We start from the raw sequence: 22,128 nt of genomic DNA on the forward strand, positions 1-22,128 counted from the left end.
GGTTTGGTTTTGCCATTTTTTAAAATGTCTTCACCGTGTCCTATGGTTGTATCTTGCTTGGGCTATGCTACACTGCCCCCATGATTTCCAGTTGCACTTGTATCTGTAGGCTTTCATAAAACATGCACAAATACAATAAAATGAACACGAAGTATGTACAGAAGGTGCTGTCCCTGTCCATATCATAGACTGAATTAAAGATGGACGACATGAGCTCCCCTAAACATAATAATAATAATAATAATAACAATAATAATACATTTTATTTATACAGCACTTAAAGACGCTTTACATTTAAAACCAAAGAAAAGAAGTACATACATGTAAGTGCAAAGAGATAAACAGAAGACAAGGACAATATAAAACAACAAGGTGCAAAAGCATAGTGCAAAACAAAGAAAGGTGGGCTCATGAGGAACCGAGAACGAAAAGCTAATGTTAAAGGTTAAAAGCGGATTTGAAAAGGTGGGTTTTGAGGAGTGATTTGAAGGTGGATGGATTTGGACAGTCACGGATGTGTATAGGGAGGGTGTTCCAGAGGGAGGGGGCGGCTATGGAGAAGGCTCTGTTGCCCCAGGTTCAATGCTTGGTCCTGTGTGGGGGTGAGAGGACATTGTTGTCGGATGATCGAAGGTTGCGGGAGGGAGTGTGGTGGTGGAGCATGTCCGTGAGGTAGGAGGGGGCCTGGTTGTGGAGGGCTTTGTGGGTGAGGAGGAGGATCTTGAAATTGATTCTGTACAGGACAGGGAGCCAGTGTAGGTTTTGCAGGACAGGGGTTATATGTTCACGGGAGCTGGTGTGGGTGAGGAGGCGGGCAACAGAGTTCTGGATGTACTGGAGTTTGTTGAGGACTTTGGATGATGAGCCGTGAAGTGAAGTCAAAACATCTTGATCGCCCCCTTTTAGCTGGCTGCAGTATATCCTCCTGAGACCCTGTGTCCTTATATAAGGACAACCAATTTTTTGGGATTCCTGCACCTTGTAGTTCATTCTATTTAACTTAGACCTGTTGTCCTCATTTGTGGACATTTTTTGTGCCATCTAGTGGTAGTAAGACCACAATACACTAATCCATGTAAAAACAAGCTGACAGCCATCTCTACCAAGTCAGTCTGCAGCCGATCCCGACACAAAAGTGGACAAGGTCCAAAACCTGATCACACCTTATGGTTGAAACTTGTTTATTTATGATTAATAATGCTTATAGTTTGATATAGCAAATAATTTGACCAATTTTAGCAAAAGTAACAAGATAAGGCACTGTTAATTAGAAAGTACTTGTTTGAGGACATTGGAACTGTATTATTGTTGACAATGTTGAGTTTTTATACTTGTCAGGTCCTGCTGATCCCAAATAGCTAGGAGAAATTAAAAATGCACACCATCCCCCATGTTAGCAGTTGAGGCATGAGCCAAACTAAAAATGAAAAGTAAACGTCAAATAAAGGTTTCCCAAAGATAGTGTCTGTCATATTAGATAGTTCTTATCGTGCTGCTGTATGCAGTGGTGCTGGTCACGATTGTTCAAACGGGTGTTTGGGTGGGTACTTGACACAGTGAAGATTGCAGACTCTAGCTCCCCCAGCAGCCATATCATGGATATTTTGGCTTTATTTTTGTACAGTGGGGCTAAGTGGAGACACGTCTTTCATTATATACAGTCTGTTGTATGTATGCATATCAAGTGTCGAGCATAAATAGTGCCAAAAACTGCAGTTCCACTAATGGCCACTAGAGGGCAGTTCCAGAAGACCTCTTCCAACCGCTTCATCCTCTTGAGGGTCGCTGGAGCCTATCCCAGCTGACATCGGGCGAGAGGCGGGGTCAGACTATCGCTGACACATAGAGGCAAACAACCATTCACGCTCACATTCACACCTACGGACAATTTAGAGTTACCAATTAACCTAGTCCCCAATCTGCATGTCTTTGGACTGTGGGAGGAAGCCGGAGTGCCCGGAGAGAACCCACGCTGACACGGGGAGAACATGCAAACTCCGCACAGAAGGGCTCCCACGCTCGGGATCGAACCGGCAACCCTCTTGCTGTGAGGCGACAGTGCTAACCACCACACCACTGTGCCGCCCTTCCAGAAGACAGTGAATCCTCAGTGAGTACCCATCTTTACAGCAGACATAAACATGTTTACAGCCTTGATTAAATAACAGTTTCGCTCTCTATAGCTAATTTCAACATTCTTGACAACTGCATGAGGTGAATTTTTATATATCTCACCTGTTCACATTTTATTAAGGCCTACAATTTCGCATAAATAAGGGTTGGCGTCTTTGAGTGACAGGCTGTCTGCAAGGTACCACTACAATCTTTGAGTCAGATCCACCTCTTGCTCCTCTACAGCTCCACCTACATCTCCAAATATGGTCACTTCTGGATTAAAAAAAATCCAAGATGGCGACGGCAAAAATGCCAAACTCGAAACTTTAAAACTGGAGTCAACTGACCATTGGGTAACATCAGCTGCATAGCTACGTCCATCAGTTTATAGTCTCTGATATCAATGAGCAGGAGTGCTTGGTAGCAATATTTTGATTTTTGTGTCAAGTTCATGAAGTGCTTTATGTCATTTACTGGGTTGGTCACAATATACATTTATATTTGGTTTATTTTTTGCACTTTATCACAATATAAAATAATATCATAATAAAAAAAAATACATATGGTAAATAGGCTGCACTTATATAACGGTTTCTTGCAACCACTCAAAGCGCTTTACAGTACAGGCACCATTCACACACATATTCATAAACCAAAGGCTGAGGCCACCATACAAGGTCACCTGCTCATGAAATAAACATTCACACACACTCACTCACTCACACAACAATGGCACAGCCATCGGGTGCACCTGGGGGTTCAGCATCTTGCCCAAGAACACTTTGACATGTGGGCTGCAGGGGCCAGGCGTCGAGCCACCGACCTTCCAACTGTTGCAGCTGCTCTTCTTCTTCTGCCACAGCCCCTCCATAACACTATGATTTAAGATTTATCCATATCACCTGCCAGCAATCTGTCATGATTAACATGACTGAATGACTGCTGCTGTATTAGCTTTTGTCACTTGTCAGAGTGATGTTATTGTTGCAGTGTGTGTGCAGATTAATTTGAAAGACTGCGTATTGATTTAAAAAACAAAAGAAGAATTCTGTCCCATCACCTTGTGAAAACCACATCTAAAATTAAGGAAGTCCCTCTGTCTTTAAACGGTGAAGAAGAAAAGTTGAAAAAATTCTCTATTCTCTCTATTCATTAGCTGAATTTGCAGAGTAAAATCTTGCATATACTTTAAAACATATAATCATTCTAATAAGTGTGATGCACTGGAGGTAACCTCAACAACAGTTTATGAAATAGGTACCACTTTTACAAACCACACTATTAAAATGCAACAATTAATATATAAAAATGGGACCCTTACAGGGGTCATTCTGACAGGCTCTTGCTTTGCGTTTCACAAGTTACAGGTCCAAACTTGGGAAAGCTGCTTTTAACTATAATGCATCTGACTCCTGGAAGAAAATACAGTTCCTTATTAAATTCAATTCACTGATATCTTTTGGACATTTTAGAAATTTAATTCTAAACCTCCTAAGCTATGCTTGTAATCATTTTATATAACTGTATTTTACATTTAATATATTTTTAATCAATCAAATTATCTACTTTTGTGGCAAAATTGTAGGACTTTTTATATAACAATATTTTATTTTACATTTTAATTATTCTAAATTATTTATTAAATTATTTTCCCATTTGAAAAGTTTTAATGGGTTTTTTAAAAATAATTTTTTAAATGGCATTTCTTTTCTCAGTTAGTGTCAGTATCTTTTTGTGGTTTATTCTTTTTCCTTTATCTGTTTGACTGGATGTCATTGTAAATAAAGGTCTCCACTCAATTATCTCTTGACTATAAATAAAGGCTGAATTAACAAATGATTGCAAAAAATTGTAATTATACTTCTGTACTACTACTTTACTTTGTATTTTATTGTTACTTTTTTAAATGCATTATTTTATTTTATTTTTTATTTATTTATTCGTAGAATTTCAATCAATCAATACACAATAAATAAATAAATAGGCATTAGTCTTCTCCAAAAGACAAAACAAATAACTGCAATTGCTTTTTTCCAATTTTATTAATAACAGTGTCAAACTGAAAATTTACCAATAATAGAAGAAAGAAAAAAGAATAAACAAACAGGGGAAATAAATCAGCTTGTTATTCACATATTTACATTAGATTTCATTAAACTGAAACTGTATATATGTATGTATGTATGTATATATATATATATATATATATATAAAATTATTATTATTATTATTATTATTATTATTAGTTTATTTATTTGTTTTTAAAAACAACTCCTAAACAGGAGGCTGATTCAACACATTCAGATTTATATGAACTCTACCAGACGATAGCTGCAGTAGCAGGTACTCGTCGCGTGGCGGCGGTAACGTGCGCCGACGTCACTGTGTCCTCACAAACATGGCGGCGCCCGTTAGCAGGTACAGCTGGTTCGCTTCCGTTTCTAGAAAACTGGGAAGTTATCTATTTAACTCAGTTTTCATCACCCAGGCGGCGGCGTACGCAAACAACATGGACTCTGTGGGACCAACCAAGGTTTGACAGAAACTCTTGTCATGTTTTAGCCTCGTGTTTTGCTGCGTCACGATACAATTTCACCCGTAATCCCGTAATTATAATAATAATAATAATGGCAAAACAAAAACATGCCTTGTTTAGCTGCTGCTGCTGCTGCTGCTGCTGTGTGACAGTTACAATGAGTGACTCCAGTGTTGCTGCGCAGTTAGATAACGGGCTAAGTTCACCCGCTGCTGCTACAGATGTGATGTTATACATACATGTTATAAGCTACAGGTGTTTGTTTGTCCTCCACAGCTGGAGTTCGCGGTGCAGATGACATGTGAGAACTGCGCAGTTAAAGTCAGAGCTGCTCTGGAGGGTCAACCAGGTAATGAAACAGTTAAAGGTTCACCAGGACTGTAAAAGAACTTACTTTATCTTTGTTAACATCCTCTGAAACACCTCCCTGTGCAGTAACTGCTGCTTGTCATCTGGAAATGACAGGAATTAGTACATAAGTACATTACTGAGGTGCTTGTAGGGGAGACCGGGGACCATTGTAACATTTTTGACTATGGATGCAACTGTATGAGATAATCACGGTACAATAACCATCTCAGATAGTATCACGGTATTACAGAATTTATACCATTATCATCAATCCCAATGACCCGTAAAGAATGAAAATGTAGGATTATTGTTGGTTGGACAAACATTTTATCACTAAACCATTTTGTTTGTGGAAGTGTGTACAAAAAGTCTCCCCTTTGAAGACAACTAAAATAAAAGGAGGATTCTCCGTCCAGTTGCATTTTTAAAAATATCATAGATAAGTAAATGTACACGGTTTGATAACTGCCAACTTTTATATCATGGTATATCGCTACAACCCTATTTTTGAGTCACTGATGACTGATGAGTTTTAGAATAAGGTTACAGTGCTAACGTTAGATAGTAGCGTTAACGTTACTAGTAATTGGAAACACACAAGGAAGATAACGTTAATGTTTCAGAGACTACGCTACAGTAGGCTAACGTTAGCCATTAGCAACTGGATGCTGTGTTGTCATATAACGTTATATGTTATATTAGAAGCAAACTAAACATAACGTTACCGTCCTGCACAGTCATAATATAACGTAAACGCTAACGTTAGATAGTACTGGTGACTGGCAACAAACAAGGAAGATAATACTGAGGCTCAGGCAACGTTAGGCTACAGTGGGCTAACCGTTAGCAACTGGATGCTTTGTTGTCTTATATGACGTTATAGCCTGTTACATTAGAGGCAAACTAAAAGGATGTTACGTGAGTGGTTATGTCCTCCACGTGGGGAAGACAGACAGGACGCTCAGCCAATCATGATTGGTTGGAGTTTTCTTAGAACCATATGAGAATGGTATAATTATGAGTTTTTATCTCTGGTGGAATTCACTTACATTTTAGTGTGCCATCAGCTTACTGATAGCATTTTAACCTAAACAAAGAAAAGTGTAGAATTTCCAGAAAGGTAAGTGTTGCTTTAAAAGGAGTAGCTGTTATCTCTGTGACACAAACAGAAAATGCATGATTCAGTCTCAAACACAGGGAGTGAAATGTTATGATTCACCTCATAGTCCGGGTTCACTGTGACACAGCCTGGGTCGAAATAAGAATTATGACAAAAACTTAACACACTGAAAACTTTTTATTCAGCACTCAAATTCAATGACAGACAACAATAAACAGACAAATCAAGACGTATACACAACAGTGAACAGATGGGTCTTTAGCTTCGCTGTGAATACTTCATCTAATACCAATGGGTAGATTATTCCACAACCTTAGTGCAGGAAATGAAAAAGCACGCTCACCAGCCGTCTTTCTGCGGACCTTGGGGACACTCAGAAGATGAGTCCCATGGGAGCGCAGGTCACATGCAGGCTTGTACAGTTTAACCACGTCTGACAAGTACTGTGGTGCAATGATATTCACAATTTTATATGTAAGCAAAAAGCACTTTAAAGTCAGCTCTGACCTCTGCCGGAAGCCAGTGGAGCGAGGCCAGCATGGGAGTAACATGCTCATATTTACCCGCTGCGGTCAGAACACGAGCTGCTGCGAAGATTCGATGAATAAACGATCATCGATGCGCCACGATGCATCAAAATTCTAGATTTCTATACATGATTTATTTTTCTCACTGTGTGACTACTTGATACTTTTAAAACATTTAAAACATTTGTAGTGATCCATATTAAATTATCAGATGAATTTACTTGCATACAATGTGGCAGCCAAATTTAGTTATTAGATTAAAACAAGGTTGAAACTGCTGCCTTTTGTGAAGTTAACACTGAAGTTAACTCTAGTGTGTGCTGCGTGTTTTCACCTCTCTTGCACTCGTGTGTGTGTGTGTGTGTGTTTGCTTTCTTGGCAGTCTAGGTGTGTTTGCACTCGTCTGTACTGCACTTATGAGTGTGTGTGAGCAAGTATATAAACATTTTTCCTGGGATAGGTCGTGACATTGTCTCACATGTTGTTTCATCATCAGATCAGATGATTAGTGGTTTGTTCCTGGTTGGAGAAATTCAAAGTGTCATAACTTCCCCGGGACACAACCATCCCCCGTCTTCCCTACTTTACTTTTTACTCCATTAATATTTGTTTTGACTGCTTCACTGTGTCCACTGAAAACCACCTATCTCCAGATGTTCTAAATTTGAAATTCTTCTACCTCCAAAGATAAATAAACTTTTTGAAAACCTTCTTGGATCAGCTGAAAAATACATCGTCACAAAGATGAACAAAGGTTTTGAATGCAGGAAGTTATTTGTTATGTGTAGTAACGGTCAGTGTATGAGCACCAGTGCAAGTTGACACAGATAGAGCACCATGACACAGCAGATTATGTCAGACAGCTTTTATCAGTCAGCTGTTCATAGCTGCCCTTTTTTCATGCATTCCAGTGTACAGTAGCATGTCTTGTTACTCAGTAAGGCAAGTTCATTTATATAGTACATTTCATTACAAGTAAACTCTAAGTGTTATACAGTAAATTTAGGGCTGCACAATATCAGGAAAACATGCCTTATAAGATAACTTTGTTGAATACTGTGATGACGATATGACTCGTGATATAAAGTATACAGTTTTAATGTCTACCATTGTGTACCATCGTCTCTAACGTGTCGGTTGTATTTTATTAAGCTTAAAACACATGTAATGTCTCCCAGTGGTCTCTGGGGACCTCCCTGACGCCCCTGCTGTCTTTGTCTTTACCATGAAATGCTGGGGATGAGAACAGGTGTGCAGGCGGACAGGTGTCAGATCTGTGCGGAGCACCAGAACAAAAACACAGACACATCATGGACAATGTGATAACAACAACCCATGATACTTTAAAAACTAGTCGGCCTAAAGTCACCTGACGCCACTGTTTCAACATGAGATGCAGTGTATGCATGAATGGCACAGTAAATATACAATATATCGCAGTTCAAGCAGCCCTTGGCGATGCCTGTGTCGGACATGTTGGTATTGCGCTGACGGTAAATATTGGATATATTGTGCAGCCCTTATTAAAATGCATAAATTATCAAGTAACATGTACATGCTTTTACATGTCTGCAGATCCCTAATAATTAATTAGATACCCTAATAAAATCAAATTAAATAAATTAAAGAAAGATAGATAAAGAAAGAAAGATAAATTAAAATAAAACAAAATGAAATAAGATAAAATAAGGTAAATTAAAATAAAAAAATAAGATAAAATAAACTAAACTAAAATAGAATAAAACAAAATAGAACAAAATAAAACAAAACAAATAAAATAAATAAAAAAATAATAATACAAAATAAAGTAAAATAAGATAAGATAAAATAAAATAAGAATAAGACTGGCATATAGGCTACACAGAGACAACTTTCAATTGGTATACTTCCAATTAATTAAGTACTATTGAATGCTTAGATTTTGTAACCTAGAGACTGTACGCGAGTGCAGGTCAGCTGAAAATGCAAAATATGTGCAATATGTCAACAGGCAAGCTCTCTGTACCAAACGACATATAAAAGAGTAATGTTTCCATTATTTAAGAAATTATTAATTATTTATTATTCAGGTCAAACGGAGCAGCTCTTTTAAGGAAATTCCTCTGGGAATCTGCAAACAAAATTTATACAACTAAAATACCAGTCTCAGAACATTGTCTCTCTTTGCTCCTACAACTTGAACCAAATTTCATCATCCTTTTTCAGGAAACTTAGGTGAAATTGTTTAAGAAATTGACCTAAAGAGTCCCATATCCATTTCACAAACACAGACAAGCACAGAAACTGCTCATAGATGTGACAAAATGGAAAAGTGGACACGACACAGGAGTATTCAGTTGGTTATACAATTGAATTTAATTTTTGTCTGCATGTGTGTTACTTCCCTGTCTGTTTTTGTGTCTGTCAGTTGATAATTTGCACCTCTGTTCACATGTGTGCAGGAGTACAGTCTGTCAGTGTCGATGTAGGTAAGGAGGAGGTGTTGGTGGAGTCGACTCTGACCACTGCAGAGGTGCAGGCTCTGATAGAGAGCACCGGACGCAGAGCTGTGCTGAAAGGCATCGGAGGATCAGAGCAAGGTGAGAGAAACCACAGGACAGGACAGAGGCTGGTTATCACACCTCTAGACTCTAAAGTACCGACCAAAATGTGTCTGTAGCATCACGTATTGAAAATGTACAAGTACCAAAAGTCGGGTCAGATTTAAAATCTTGTAGTAATTTATGGATTTTATAAAATATATCATAAATAACTAGATAGATAAATAAATAAAGAAAATGTGTTCTGTATATTCCTACATTAATATGCACTATAATCTAATTAATTTACACACAGCAAATTAATTCTCAGACACATAAAGAGTCTTGTCTTTGTTTTCTCAAATCAGATATTTACTCATTTAAATCAGTTGCAGACTGTTTTATAAGACTGTGCAGGCCTCTTTTGTAAAGTGAAATGTGAAAACACACAGAACGTTGGTGTGTGTGTGTGTGTGTGAGGATGAATTTTTAAACAGTCTTTTCGTTATTATTCCTGAATGCCTTAAAGGTGCCCTGTGGGGTTTTGTTGTAAACAAACTAAAGTTGTGTCTCCATGTGGTGTCGCTCTCCAAAACTGACTGTGTATCCTTGAGGTCTAACAAACGTGTCTAGTGAATTTCCTTCCTTATATATAAAACAATTGCATAGTAATTTTTTAAAGCATTTTAAATCGAGTATTTAGAGTGTATTTACCAGCCTTCTTCTTCTTCCTTACCTTTGTTGGCACCTTGCAACATAGCTTAATGGGTTACCTCCAACTGCTGATCAGTTGAATTGTGTGAGACCATTGACAGGACCTGTGCAGGTGTATTGTGTCACCTGCATGGGTGTGTGTACATGTGGGACCTTAAGCAAAACAGTGACCCAGTCATCCAAAAACAGCTCCATAGTGCTACACAGGGCTGGGTACTGTTTAAAAAGATACGTTATCAGTACCCATAGCTGTACCCTTAAAGGGATAGTGCACCCAAAAATGAAAATTCAGCCATTATCTACTCACCCATATGCCGATGGAGGCTCAGGTGAAGTTTTAGTGGCCTCACAACAGTTGCGGAGATCCCAGGGGAGAGTGGGTAGCACTAATGGAGGCTTACGGCGCCCCAGATTCAAACGTCCAAAAACACATAACTGAAACCATAAAATATCTCCATACTGCTCGTCCGTAGTGATCCAAGTGTCCTGAAGCCCCGACATAAAAAGTTGTTTGGAAAAACGTAATTTGAACTCTGTTTTTAGCCTCATTGTAGCCTGTAGCTCTGACTGCCTCTCTGGGCACCGCAGTGAATTAATACCGACGCCAATATCCTCTTGAGACCCCATGTCCTAATATGAGGACATCACATTTTGGGATTACTTGACCGTCTACTTCATTCTGCTTAACTTAGACCTGTTGTCCTCCTTCGTGGACACTTTTTGTGCCATCTAGTGATAGAATAGAGAGCACAATACACTAATCCATGTAAAAACAAGATGGCAGCCATCTCTGCCAAGTCAGTCTGCAGCTGATCCCAACACAAAGGTGGGCAAGGTCCAAAACCTGATCACATTTTATGGTTGAAACTTGTTTATTTGTGATTAATAATGTTTGTAATTTGATATGGCAACAAATTTGACCAATTTTAGCAACAGTATCAAGGTAAGACGCTGTTACCTAGGAAGTGCTAATTTGAAGACATCTTGAAGACATTGGGAATATTCAGCTCGTTAAAGGACATGGGAACTTTATTATTGTCTCGTTAGTGGACATTGGGACTTTACTGTCGTCTCATTTGAGGACATTGTTTAGTTGCATAGTTAGTTAGCATACCAAACAAAAGTTCGGGTCCCAGGAGGATAGAGTACTTCATTTTCATTTCTTTTTTCAGAGCAGAAGAACACCCCACGTCATCTCTTTTTTTCGTCATCTTTTTTCCCATTGTCCAATCTGAGGATTTGAGAGGCGGGCCTTCTGTGGTGGTCATGACAACAATTTTACAGTTAGTAAAATGGACGAGAAATTGGTGGTGGTAGTGGTTGCTGGATACCCAGATCTATACGTCCTGACGACAGACAGCAGGTTGTCAAACTGCCCCCGAGTCATCCTAAAATATGCCTAGAAACAGCCAGCATGGATGTGAAGCTCCTGGACCAACTGGAGGTACTCCCCATGACCCACCCTCTTTTTAGGGTCTCATGTACCCACACAGATCTCTGTTTCCCTGTGCCAAACAAGTTTCGATACTGCTCGGTACTGGGTTATTTCAGTTGATACTTTTAAGGTATGACATATTTATACCCAGCCGTAGTGCTACAGGAAGTCAAAAACACCTTTACGCACATTGTTGTCATTTTGCTTTTATTGTAAACTGGTGGACAAAAGTCAGTTACTAAACTTGTTAGTGTTGCTGTCATTGATCTCTCTACAGAGCAAATATAGGTTGTTGAGACACTGGTGCTGTTCACGTCACTATAACACATCCTGGATAAACATATCACAGGTACAGAGGTCTAACCAGAAGTATGATTGCACTGGGATGTGATCACTCTGAGGTGGTCACAGTTAATCATAAATGAGCTGATATATAGTGTAGTATGAATTTAAATGCACCCCTGAGCATTGAGGATTAACTTTGTAGTACACGTTTAGCACAGAGCCTCTCAGACACAGTTGGTTATGGCTGATTTGCCCTGCACAAGATATCAGACAGGGATTTGAAGTCACAGTTTCCCTCAGATAAAATCAAATATGAGCCGGGAAACATAATCTGATCAGAGGCAGTCACCGGAGACGCGTTTGTGATGCATTCTTATTCCACATGTGAACTGCAGCAACAACTGAACACCATCTCGACATGTCCAGATGTGAGGGAGTGTCAACAAGATCACAAACAGAAACACACACGTTGTTGAGGATGTCTGTGGGTTGTTGTTTTTTTATGACAGACCTGGGTTCAGCAGTGGCCATGCTGGCTAGTGAAGGAAAGATTCAAGGGGTGGTGCGTTTCCTGCAGCTGTCTGAGGAGCAGTGCTTGATTGATGGGACAATTGACGGGTTGGAGCCCGGACTCCACGGCCTTCATGTCCACGCTCTGGGGGACCTCACACGAGACTGCCTCAGGTAGGACTGTTGCTTTATAGGAGCAGATAATATAAGGGGGGTTTGGGCAGACTGGAGCATCTCTCAGGGATTCCATGGTCATTAGATTCGTGGAGAAGTTATAAAATTAGAGAAACTGGTTTGAAATTAACAGAATGTTTTGGAAAGGTTTGGAATACTGGTGTACATTTTTTTGGGCTGTGAAGTGAAGCAAATCTAGCAGCCACTTGCATATTTTAATAGCATTTGTCTGGTGACAGGTGCTAATTTCCAACCCTGCTTTCACAGTAAGATCTGAGGTACATAAGAATCTGAATATCCACTGTCAGTGCGGTAAATCGTATCATGCTGGTGACAGTTACTGCTGATGGATAGCTGCTTGAGTGGGAGGCTGCTGCAGTTTAATCACACAGTACAGGAGCATCAGACTGTCAGCCCCAACTAAATCTCAGCTGAGCCTTGATCAAATAGTTGGTATGAATAGGTTGTTTTTTTTACAAACACCTAACGATACCTTGTGATTCAATCAAATATACATATTTAATTAAATCACCAGTTATATCATGATCGCTAAGTAATATCCGGGCCAGATCACCAGAGCCAATCCGTCCTGTTGAACCCACAAACAAATGCGCTAGACAGTGCTCCAAACCCAACCCGCAAAACCTCAAACCAGAGCTGAAAGTTTCTGGGAATGACCATCACTAATAACAACCCACCTGCTGTTGGCTGTGTTGTGTGCCATTTCCAGTAAATATCACAATATAAAACATGTGTTTTCTGTTATAAAAAGCACAAATGTAGGAAGACAGAAAGTACTCACCCATCTTTTAAGTGGTCGCGTGTCAAGTATGATCTTCAGCATACAGCCAATGACCTACATGGTTTGTTTTCATGAGCACACAGCTAATAGGTACAGTGGTGTGTTTACATGACATAAGAGAAATGCATATGTAACGGATTCAGTGTGGACAGAGAGATGCTTAGTCAGTGGAGTGACTTCAGCAGTGGGGTACTGTGATCCATTTTCCTGTTTTGGTCAACACTCTGGCTGCAGCATTTTGGACTAACTGTAGTTTTCTTATTGACTTTTCGGGCAGTCCGGTGAAAAAGGAATTGCAGTGGTCTAAATGGCTGGTAATGAAAGCGTGAGTGAGTATTTCAGCGTCTTTCTGGGTTTAAAAAAGGTCTGACTGTAATAATGTTACTGGCCAGTCGTGGGCAACAGCTAAATAACGGAAAGCCAGAGCGCAGCAGCACTAATGATAAAGCTGCTTGCTGTGTTAGAGAGGTAGAAAGAGGGGATGAGAAGGTAGAAGTTGGATTATTGCACAAAGTTTCTGTAAGTTATTAATAACTTACTCAAAATGCTGCATGTCAATTGATGACCGCCTGCAACCCACGGTATTTTCTAACAGGCTTACCCAAGCTGACTAACTACTGGCCAGTGTGTAGTCATTGATTTGCTTGAACGAGGGAAGACTGAAAGGTCATGATGCCAATCAACTGTCCTTTATTATCGTATCAAGAACGGTCAGATTCAGACAAATTAGCAAAAATTAATCATTAGACATGTCCATAAAACAAATGTTAGTTTAATAATAATAAATGCACACAAACTTGTCAGAAATTACAAGGATCTTCAGTTTTCCACCCCCAAAAGGGGCGTGGCCTTGACATTTACTAAGGACCCCTGTGTGCCGGTCTGGGGCTGTATTCATCACACCTATAAATGGGGTCAACCACCTCACTAAGATAAAAGTTTCTGTCCCTTCCTTGCGCAGAGTTGCTCTGAAAACTTTCCTAAATCACTCCTTAGCTATGTACTATAAGTTTTTAGCCTAAGTTAGGAGCTCTCTGAGAGTGCTCTCAGAATGTTTGTGAGTACGACCCCTGGTCTATTGGTATATGCAGGTAGTTAGCGGCAGGAATGTCTAACAAGTGAGTAAATTTATCAACACGAGCAGTTTGCTTATTGTTAAATGCCTGGGAAGTGTTTAATAATGTACCTATTTTAAACTACTTAAATGAAGGCATGGAAATGGGATAAAATATTGCAGAAAACTAATGACAATTCGTCGGTTAAAAAGTGTGGGAAACCCTGATCTTTAAAATCCATCCAGGGTTTTAGTGTCTTGGCTTTGTTCGTGGCGGACAGTGAACAGCAGTGGCATCCGTAGTTAAACGTATATTGCTGTCGTACGAAATTGCAATATAAACTAACTTTTTTCATTGATGTTTAATTAGATTTAATTTCCTCTTCTTCTTCTTACAGCTGTGGAGAGCACTATAACCCCTTTGGAAGACAACACGGTGGTCCTGGAGACTCTGAACGGGTACGGTCATATCTGCTCCTCAAAAATAACTTCCCGTATAATCGTTCACTTTTATATTTTTTGGAGGCTGCTCTGTGCTGTAGATCATCCGTGCCAGACCGTAAATGGCGTCAGTAAATAATGAATTCTGACAAAATCCCTCCTGAGATTTAATAAAAATTTCAACTCAAGCCAAATGTAAGATCTGACACTTCTCTCAGATTGCCAAATGTGTCCCGCAGGAGCCATTTTGAGCAGTTCTGCTTCAGGTGCTACATTTTCAATAAAGTGTGTGTGACAGAGCTGTAAGTCTAAGGTGGTGTATCCTGACTTTCACGCTGTGTGGCTCAGCGTTACTTATTCACTGTGTGTTTGTCGTACAGCATGTAGGTGATCTGGGGAATATCATGGCTGGACCAGATGGCAGAGCGTCTTTTCGACAAGAGGACGGTCAGCTAAAGGTAACACACATACACACATGTTTAGCACTAGTAGTAAGGCAGGTGAGTAGTTTCAAGAAGCAAAGATGTCATATATCAACATCTGATTCCCAAAAGAAAGCCAACTTTTAATTTCTTCTTCATCGATGTGTTGCCCACGCTGCAGGTATGGGATGTGATTGGCCGATCGCTGGTGGTGGATGCAGGCGAAGACGACCTGGGTCGAGGCAGTCACCCTCTCTCCAAACTTACTGGGAACTCTGGGGAGAGGTGGGTCAGCAGTGATTAAAAGCTGCAGTTGGTAGCTTATACTGTCATATTTGTTTCTATATCTGAAAGAAGTACATGACACAGATAGTCTGTGAAAGAAATCATGTCCCTGCTCCTCTTCCTACTGCTTCTAATACCGAGGCGCCATCAGCAACAACCAGTCAGAGCCGAGGATGTCAGTCATGTCAGTCACTGCCTGTATACCGCAGTCAAACTGTCAAACTAGGCAGCGCTGCTAAAATATGGATCAAGATTCTGTTACTGCATTGCCTCTCTCTCCTCTCAGTAGTGCTGCTTAAATAAATGTTAACTTGAACATGCCCTGAGTGTTTACATTGCAGCCTGTTTCGTGGGTGATGGGTGCAGCGCTCCAGCTCAGTACTGGGCCAACTTCAAAAACTGTTGATCTCATTAAGGGTGGGGGAAAATTCGATAAAGCATAGTATCAGAATCTTTTTGTGTGGCAATATCACATCATCACACAGATGCCAAGTGTGGATTTTTTTACTATATAAATTATATTAGAAATAAAAATTAAACTTTTGGCAGCCTACTGTAATAATGACATCAATTACTTTTTCAGTCCACTAGATACATTTTGCTGCAGTAAAAATTACTGATGGTGTTTCCACTGTGAATAGTTGTGGATGGTACCAATGGAACCGCTCTGTACCGTCCCCATTTTTGGTCCCCCCTCTGTTGGGGTACCTAGCACACAGATCTGGTACTAAAAGGTGGAGCTGTGAACACTGCAGTCTGATTGGTCAGTAGAGGACGGTCACTCTGCTCAAGGCTGAGTTGTGGCTGGTTTTGAGGCTCATGTAACCACTGTTCATACTGTGGAGAGTTTAATTAGTAAACTGTAACTATAAAATTAGAGCATGTTTTGCTGCCTCTCACAGCAGCTGGAGTCTGAGAAAAAAGAACTTCATTCACTGGGCTGACTGCAGACGACTTTAAAGGTGGAATGTTACTTAATGCATGAGCTGATGACATGAATCCATCAACACGCCTTAAATTTCAGGTCCCGTTTATACGACGACGATTTCAACTGTAAATGGTAAACTTTTGTTGCGTTTTGGCCGATCGTTTACACGACACCAGCGTTTTGAAAACGGGTTCCAAAGTGCAATTTTTTGGAAACGGCACCGTGTCCGTTGTCATGTAAACTTGCAATATGCAGCTCCTCTGAAAACGGAAACTTTTCGCACATGTGCATTATGGTTCCAGTCACTAGGCATGCGCGAGAAAGTCTATCATCACAACAACAATGGCGGACTCCCAAGCTCTGTTTGTGCTGCTCACCCTATTGAATTTATCAAAGCTTCCCCTTCATAGTGTAGATTGAAGCAACTCCACCTTGTTGTCCTTCCAGACAAACGTCACACCGCCAACTACTGGCCTGGCATGTATACTGCAGCGTTTTTGGTCATTTTTGTGGATCTGTGTGCATGGCAATTGTTATCAAAACTTTGTCTAAACGCGGAACTTTTTTCAAAATGAAAATGAAAAACGATTCTGTTTTCAGTGAATCGTTTTCGTGTAAACATGGCCTCTCTGTGACAACTTTTACCATTACTTTAGTTTTTAAATGACATACACTTTTAGTAATGAGTGGATCTTCAAGCGTTTACATATATTAATTTTGGCCAGGTTATGTGAACATATTCTAATCCTCACTCTGAGAAAAAAAAACCCCATTGTGGAGCGTCGTTCCTGTGGGCTCCAACAACACTAAACCCCTGAGCTTGCCTGAGAAGGACTAAATGCACAAACCTGCTATTTGTAAATACCCCATGGAGAGAGACTCTCACTGCAGCCTGTTCTATTTTGTTCTGAAAATGTCGGCATTCAACCTCGTTCTGTGGATGATAAACGAGCTGCAGACTGATAAAGGAGGAAACACGCTGAGTGCTAGATGGAGCAGTGAGTGACAACAATCCTGCCCACGTTTTAGGGTACTGTTTTGGTGGAAACACTAGGGTCTAGGTACCATGTCTGAAGGGTTACTTTAGGGTCCAAAGGTGCCATACCTAAAGTGTTTGGTGGAAACAGGGCTTTAGACACAAAAACAGTTACAAGAAGCTGATTTTCTCATTTGTTTCAAACACTGTCTCTTGTCTTATCCTCTACAGACTGGCTTGTGGGATCATCGCCCGATCAGCAGGTCTTTTCCAGAACCCCAAACAAATTTGTGCCTGTGATGGGGTCACGCTGTGGGAGGAAAGAGACAGGCCGATAGCGGGGAAAGGTCGGAGCAAGGCCAGCACAGAGACACCGGCAGCGCACCTCTGACACTGCCAGCCAAATCTGTAACCTGCGTAACCTGTGTTGGACAGTTTGAACGAAAGGGGCACATTTACGAGAAACGCAGAGGACCTTTGTTGACAGAAGGTCAGAGCTGAAGCGAGGTAGACAGAGCACTGAGGAGTATGTTTCCAGACAGCTGGACAGACGACCAAAGAAAAATGGCCTTATTTTCTTGTTGTTTTTTCTCTCTGTGATAAAATCAAACCCTCTTGCAGCTGCGGTTGCTGTCCTCTGAGGATTTTAAAAGCACTAAAGCAGATTAAAACCGGCTGGGACTTTGTGAAAGTCACCTTTGATTAGCTAGATGTCTGTTAATACTGTTATATGTTTGTTTAACCAGCCGCCTCTGACACAACTGTCTCATCACAGTCTAAACTGATGCACTGACTGAGATAAATGCGCTTCAGTTTGGTATTAAAGTGTCCAAGTTAATTATGCAAGCTTTCAGAAATCAGTTATAGTAATAATGGGGGTAAATGATGAAAATATCTATTTACATTTTTGAGTTTAGGAGGAAAATCAACACACAAATAGGATTACAAAATGGTGTGATGCTTATATTAAAGTATATTTACTGTCTAAAAGCCCACCAGCTGCAGTCAACCAACTAGACAGATTACGGCTCATTGAAAAATTGATAGCTAAAAATAAGGGATGCATGGCTGATACATGGCTTAACCAGAAACAGCCCCAAACATGGGGATTTGCCTTTGGCTTTACATCACAGTAAGATCACAGTACATACAATGAATACCACAACATGCATAGTACAGACAGCAGTAACAAACATGGTTCCAGTGCGAATGGTGGTTACAAATTTAGCAAAGTCATTGAATTTGGTGTGAAAGACTTTTGCAGGTCTCTGCAGCGGCTCTATAGCCTCTTCCCAAGGGCATTTCTATGCATTCTTTACATAGGAGATGAACAGGATGGGCCACAATTTGTAGAGCTTTTTGTTTCACCTGTCTTTTTTACATCTCTGCTCGTAGCCCCAAGGTGCCCATACCAAGTACACGTTAAAAGTTAAAGGGAAATTTCGGTTTATTTCAACCCTTCTCCTATCGTCCTAAATTTGTTTCAAGTGACTAGTGACATAGAAATAATAGTTAGCATGTTAGCCGTTAGCCTAGATACAGCCGGGGTGCATAGTAGCGTCAGACCTGTTAAAACATAAGTGAACGGGCATACTTCAAGTGCAAAGTTAGTCCACTAAACAAGCTTTTTTTCCACAAAGACCGCCTCATATCGTTAGGATAAATGTCAGAGAACATATAGAAAACGACATGTAAACGTGTTGTCTTACCTTACCGGTGTGCTGCCATGTTTGTCTCGTGAGAACAAGCGGCTCTAGATAAAGCCCAGCTGGATACTACTCCAGGTGGAGGGCATTACCGGAGATTACGGGCAACAAGTCGGAGATCAGTTTGGCAAAGTAAATTGGTTCATAAGTGTGCATTTCCTAATTGTGAAAACAAAATGTGGCGGTATGAGATCGCTGCTTGTTCTCGCAATATTTCGGCTGTGCTTTGGAAAGCAGAGCTAGATGGTAAACAAACATGGCAGCACAACGGTAAGGTAAGACAACACGTTTACATGTCGTTTTCTGTATGTTCTGACATTTATCCTAACAATATGAGGCGGTCTTTGTGGAAAAAAAGCTTGTTTAGTGGACTAACTTCGCACTTGAAGGTATGCCCGTTCACTTCCGTTTTAACAGGTCTGACGCTACGATGCGCCCCGGCTGCATCTAGGCTAACGGCTAACATGCTAACTATTATTTCTATGTCACAAGTCACTTGAAACAAATTTAGGACGATAGGAGACAGGTTGAAATAAACTGAAATTTCACTTTAAGTCTCCAAGATGTTGTTTCTCATATTCTGTAAATGAAATTTCCCGATTAGATACAAGCACTGCATTGCCTTTTCAAAACTTATTCTCTGTTGGTAGTAAAAAGGTGTATCTCTGTAGGGATCTGTTCTGTAATGTTGTTAAAACACCTATCCTATAATAATCTGATCCTGTCAGTGGCAAAAACAAACACTTTTAAGCCCATTTCAGACCAAAGATTCGCGACGAGATGAAACTGTTTTAGAACATTGCAGAGAAAAGTTGCAGCGGTGTGAACTGGCCATCTGAGCTCGACTCAAGCCAGCTGATGATGTCACCTGCAACTCAGCTGGTCAAATCGCCAGCAGCTGGTATTAGAATGTATGGCACGTCGCCTGTTTCTACGGCCAGTCAGCTTGTATTGAAGCCTGATGGTCAAGTCGAAATGACCGCAGACAGCATGTTTGCTTGCTGAGGCAGGTGCTCTGTCCCCGCAGAGCCCTCTGTTTCCGTCCTCATGGTGCTTCCTTATGACCCGCCCACACACATTATCACTGACTGATTAATTGGCGCTGATTATTTATATTATTGTGGCGTATTTACTATGAATACAGTCCATCTGATGCTCGTTTTATTTATGTTTTTCGCTCTTTCATCACTACTACAAATGCAGCTGTAGCCAGTATCTCACTATCACTATCCTCATTCATATTTTAGGAAGCTACAAAATATATTTAGCCACAAAATAAGCCTGAAAAGCTGCAAATCAGAACAGAAGTACAGAGTTGTTGCATAGAGATGATACACCATCTCATCTAGTTGCATTGATGTGAACCGATTGAGCATTTCAGAACAGCACATAGCAAGTAGTTGCCTGTTTCAACTCGTCTCGTTGCAAATCTTTGGTCTGAACTGGGCTTTAGTGAACATGAACTGATGGTACGCCATTGAAATATATAAGAGTATACCCACTTCCTCCTTGGTAACCTACCCATCTACCTAGTCATACACCCACCCACCCACTCATCAACTACCACCACACCACCTACCTTAGTGTGTTCATTTTAAGACCATGAGGTGGTGTGAGTGACCTGGGTAAGAGACATCCGTAAGAGCTTGGAGGAGGGAGTCGAATTCCATCCAGAGTGAAAGGCCGAGGGGGGTTTAAAGTTTGAGCGGGGGGGTTCCTTGAAGGACTGTGTGCTCAGCTGTTTCCCCAACATGGCGCTTGAGTGTACAGTTCCTTCATCGCTGTCACAGCCAACTTTAGAGCCGTACAGGAAACTGACAATTTTCTGCTTCAGATCCTCTGATGTCCTCTTGTGATGATTCAAGTGTTATATAATAATGTACACATTTTCCAACTGCTGACACTCGTTCATGTCTGTTGACACATATTTTCCCTCTTGATGATGACATCAGTATTGGGACGGTGTGTGCACCATGTTGGCCATATGAGATCATGTAGCAAGGTTTGTATTGATTTTGCAAATTGAGCATCTGTCTTGTCCTGGGGATGCCCGAATAAGCTTATTGAATTTTCCCCTAAAAGTTCAGCTGGAGTCGTTTTTCCATTTGTGTCTGAGGGCTGTGAACAAAATGTGAATGTTGAACTTCAGCCAATGTTTGTTTATGTTATCGTCTGATGTGTGGATTCTTTTCTTTGTATTAATAATTTATAAAATGTTAGGAAATAGTAAAAATATCCTTGTTTACTGGAAGTACTGTGTTGTCCCTTCTAAGATTTAGGAGGATTTAGTGGCATCTAGCAGTGAGTACTTCAGATTGCCACCAGCTGAAACGTCTCCTGGTTATGATTCCCTCAGTGTTAATTGTTAATAAAGTTTTTACCAGGAGCTGAATTATCCGCAGAGGTCTGTTCCTCTCCAAAACAAACGGACCTGGTGATTAAAACAGGTAAAAACACAGGATTAAGCAGTTTCCCGTTATGCTATGGGCGACTAGCTTAGCACCTGCTACTGTGTGCTCACCTGTTTTTTTTGATCCAGACTCTCCAGAAGTTTTTACCGTTAGCAGAATTAGGTCTCCTCCTCTCCAAAACAATCAGACCTGGTGATTTAAGCCGGTAAAAACACTGAATGAAGTAGTTTCATGTTATAAATCCATGTTTGTCTGACACTGTTTAGCATGTAAGAAACGAGCCGCTAGCCTAGCATCTGCTAACGTGTGCTCATCTTATTTCTCTGATAACTTAACATCCAGACATCCAGGAGGTTTTTATCAGGAGCTGAATTATCCACAGAGGTCTCGTCCTCTCCAAAACAAAGGTACCTGATGATTTAAACTGGTAAAAACACTTAATAAAGCAGTTTCACGTTACAAATCAGTGTTTCTTCAATGCTGTTTGGCATGTTGGGGACAGGCCGCTAGCCCAGCACTTTGTAGTATGTGCTCACCTTATTTCTCTGATAAATTAACATACAGACATTCAGGAGGTTTTTTTCCGGGAGCCGAATTATCCACAGAGGCCTCTTCCTCTCCAAAACAAATGGATCTGGTGATTTAAACCAGCTTCATATTAAAATCCTGTGTTTTTCTGACAGTGCTCAGCCCGTTGCGGAGGTGCTGCTCACTACGGTGGCTGTTGTGAACACGCATATGGCCCTATCTAGAGCCAGTGTTCGGTTTGTCATTTCTGGGCTACTATAGAAACATGGCGGGTTGGGGCGTCGGTGGT

General features: G+C 40.6%; 1 protein-coding gene across 1 annotated transcript; it reads left to right on the plus strand.

Moving 5' to 3' along the window:
* Positions 1-4,512: 4,512 nt before the first annotated feature.
* Positions 4,513-18,685, plus strand: LOC125883841 (copper chaperone for superoxide dismutase-like). Its single transcript, XM_049568432.1, has 8 exons — positions 4,513-4,648; positions 4,928-5,000; positions 9,091-9,228; positions 12,112-12,286; positions 14,541-14,601; positions 14,964-15,041; positions 15,187-15,290; positions 17,426-18,685. The coding sequence occupies exons 1-8, from the start codon at positions 4,514-4,516 to the stop codon at positions 17,583-17,585; spliced, it is 924 nt and encodes a 307-aa protein (XP_049424389.1). The 5' UTR covers position 4,513; the 3' UTR covers positions 17,586-18,685.
* Positions 18,686-22,128: the final 3,443 nt, after the last annotated feature.

Source organism: Epinephelus fuscoguttatus, linkage group LG23 (assembly GCF_011397635.1).
Source record: "Epinephelus fuscoguttatus linkage group LG23, E.fuscoguttatus.final_Chr_v1".
Taxonomy (NCBI): Eukaryota; Metazoa; Chordata; class Actinopteri; order Perciformes; family Serranidae; genus Epinephelus; species Epinephelus fuscoguttatus.

What these genes read in the sequence shown, in the direction of transcription:
- LOC125883841 (XM_049568432.1), top strand. Translation starts at nt 4,514, where the DNA reads ATGGCGGCGCCCGTTAGCAGGTACAGCTGGTTCGCTTCCGTTTCTAGA. An exon ending in ACTCTGTGGGACCAACCAAG is followed by an intron (nt 4,649 to 4,927) that starts GTTTGACAGAAA and finishes TGTCCTCCACAG; the next exon opens with CTGGAGTTCGCGGTGCAGAT. An exon ending in CATCGGAGGATCAGAGCAAG is followed by an intron (nt 9,229 to 12,111) that starts GTGAGAGAAACC and finishes TTTTTATGACAG; the next exon opens with ACCTGGGTTCAGCAGTGGCC.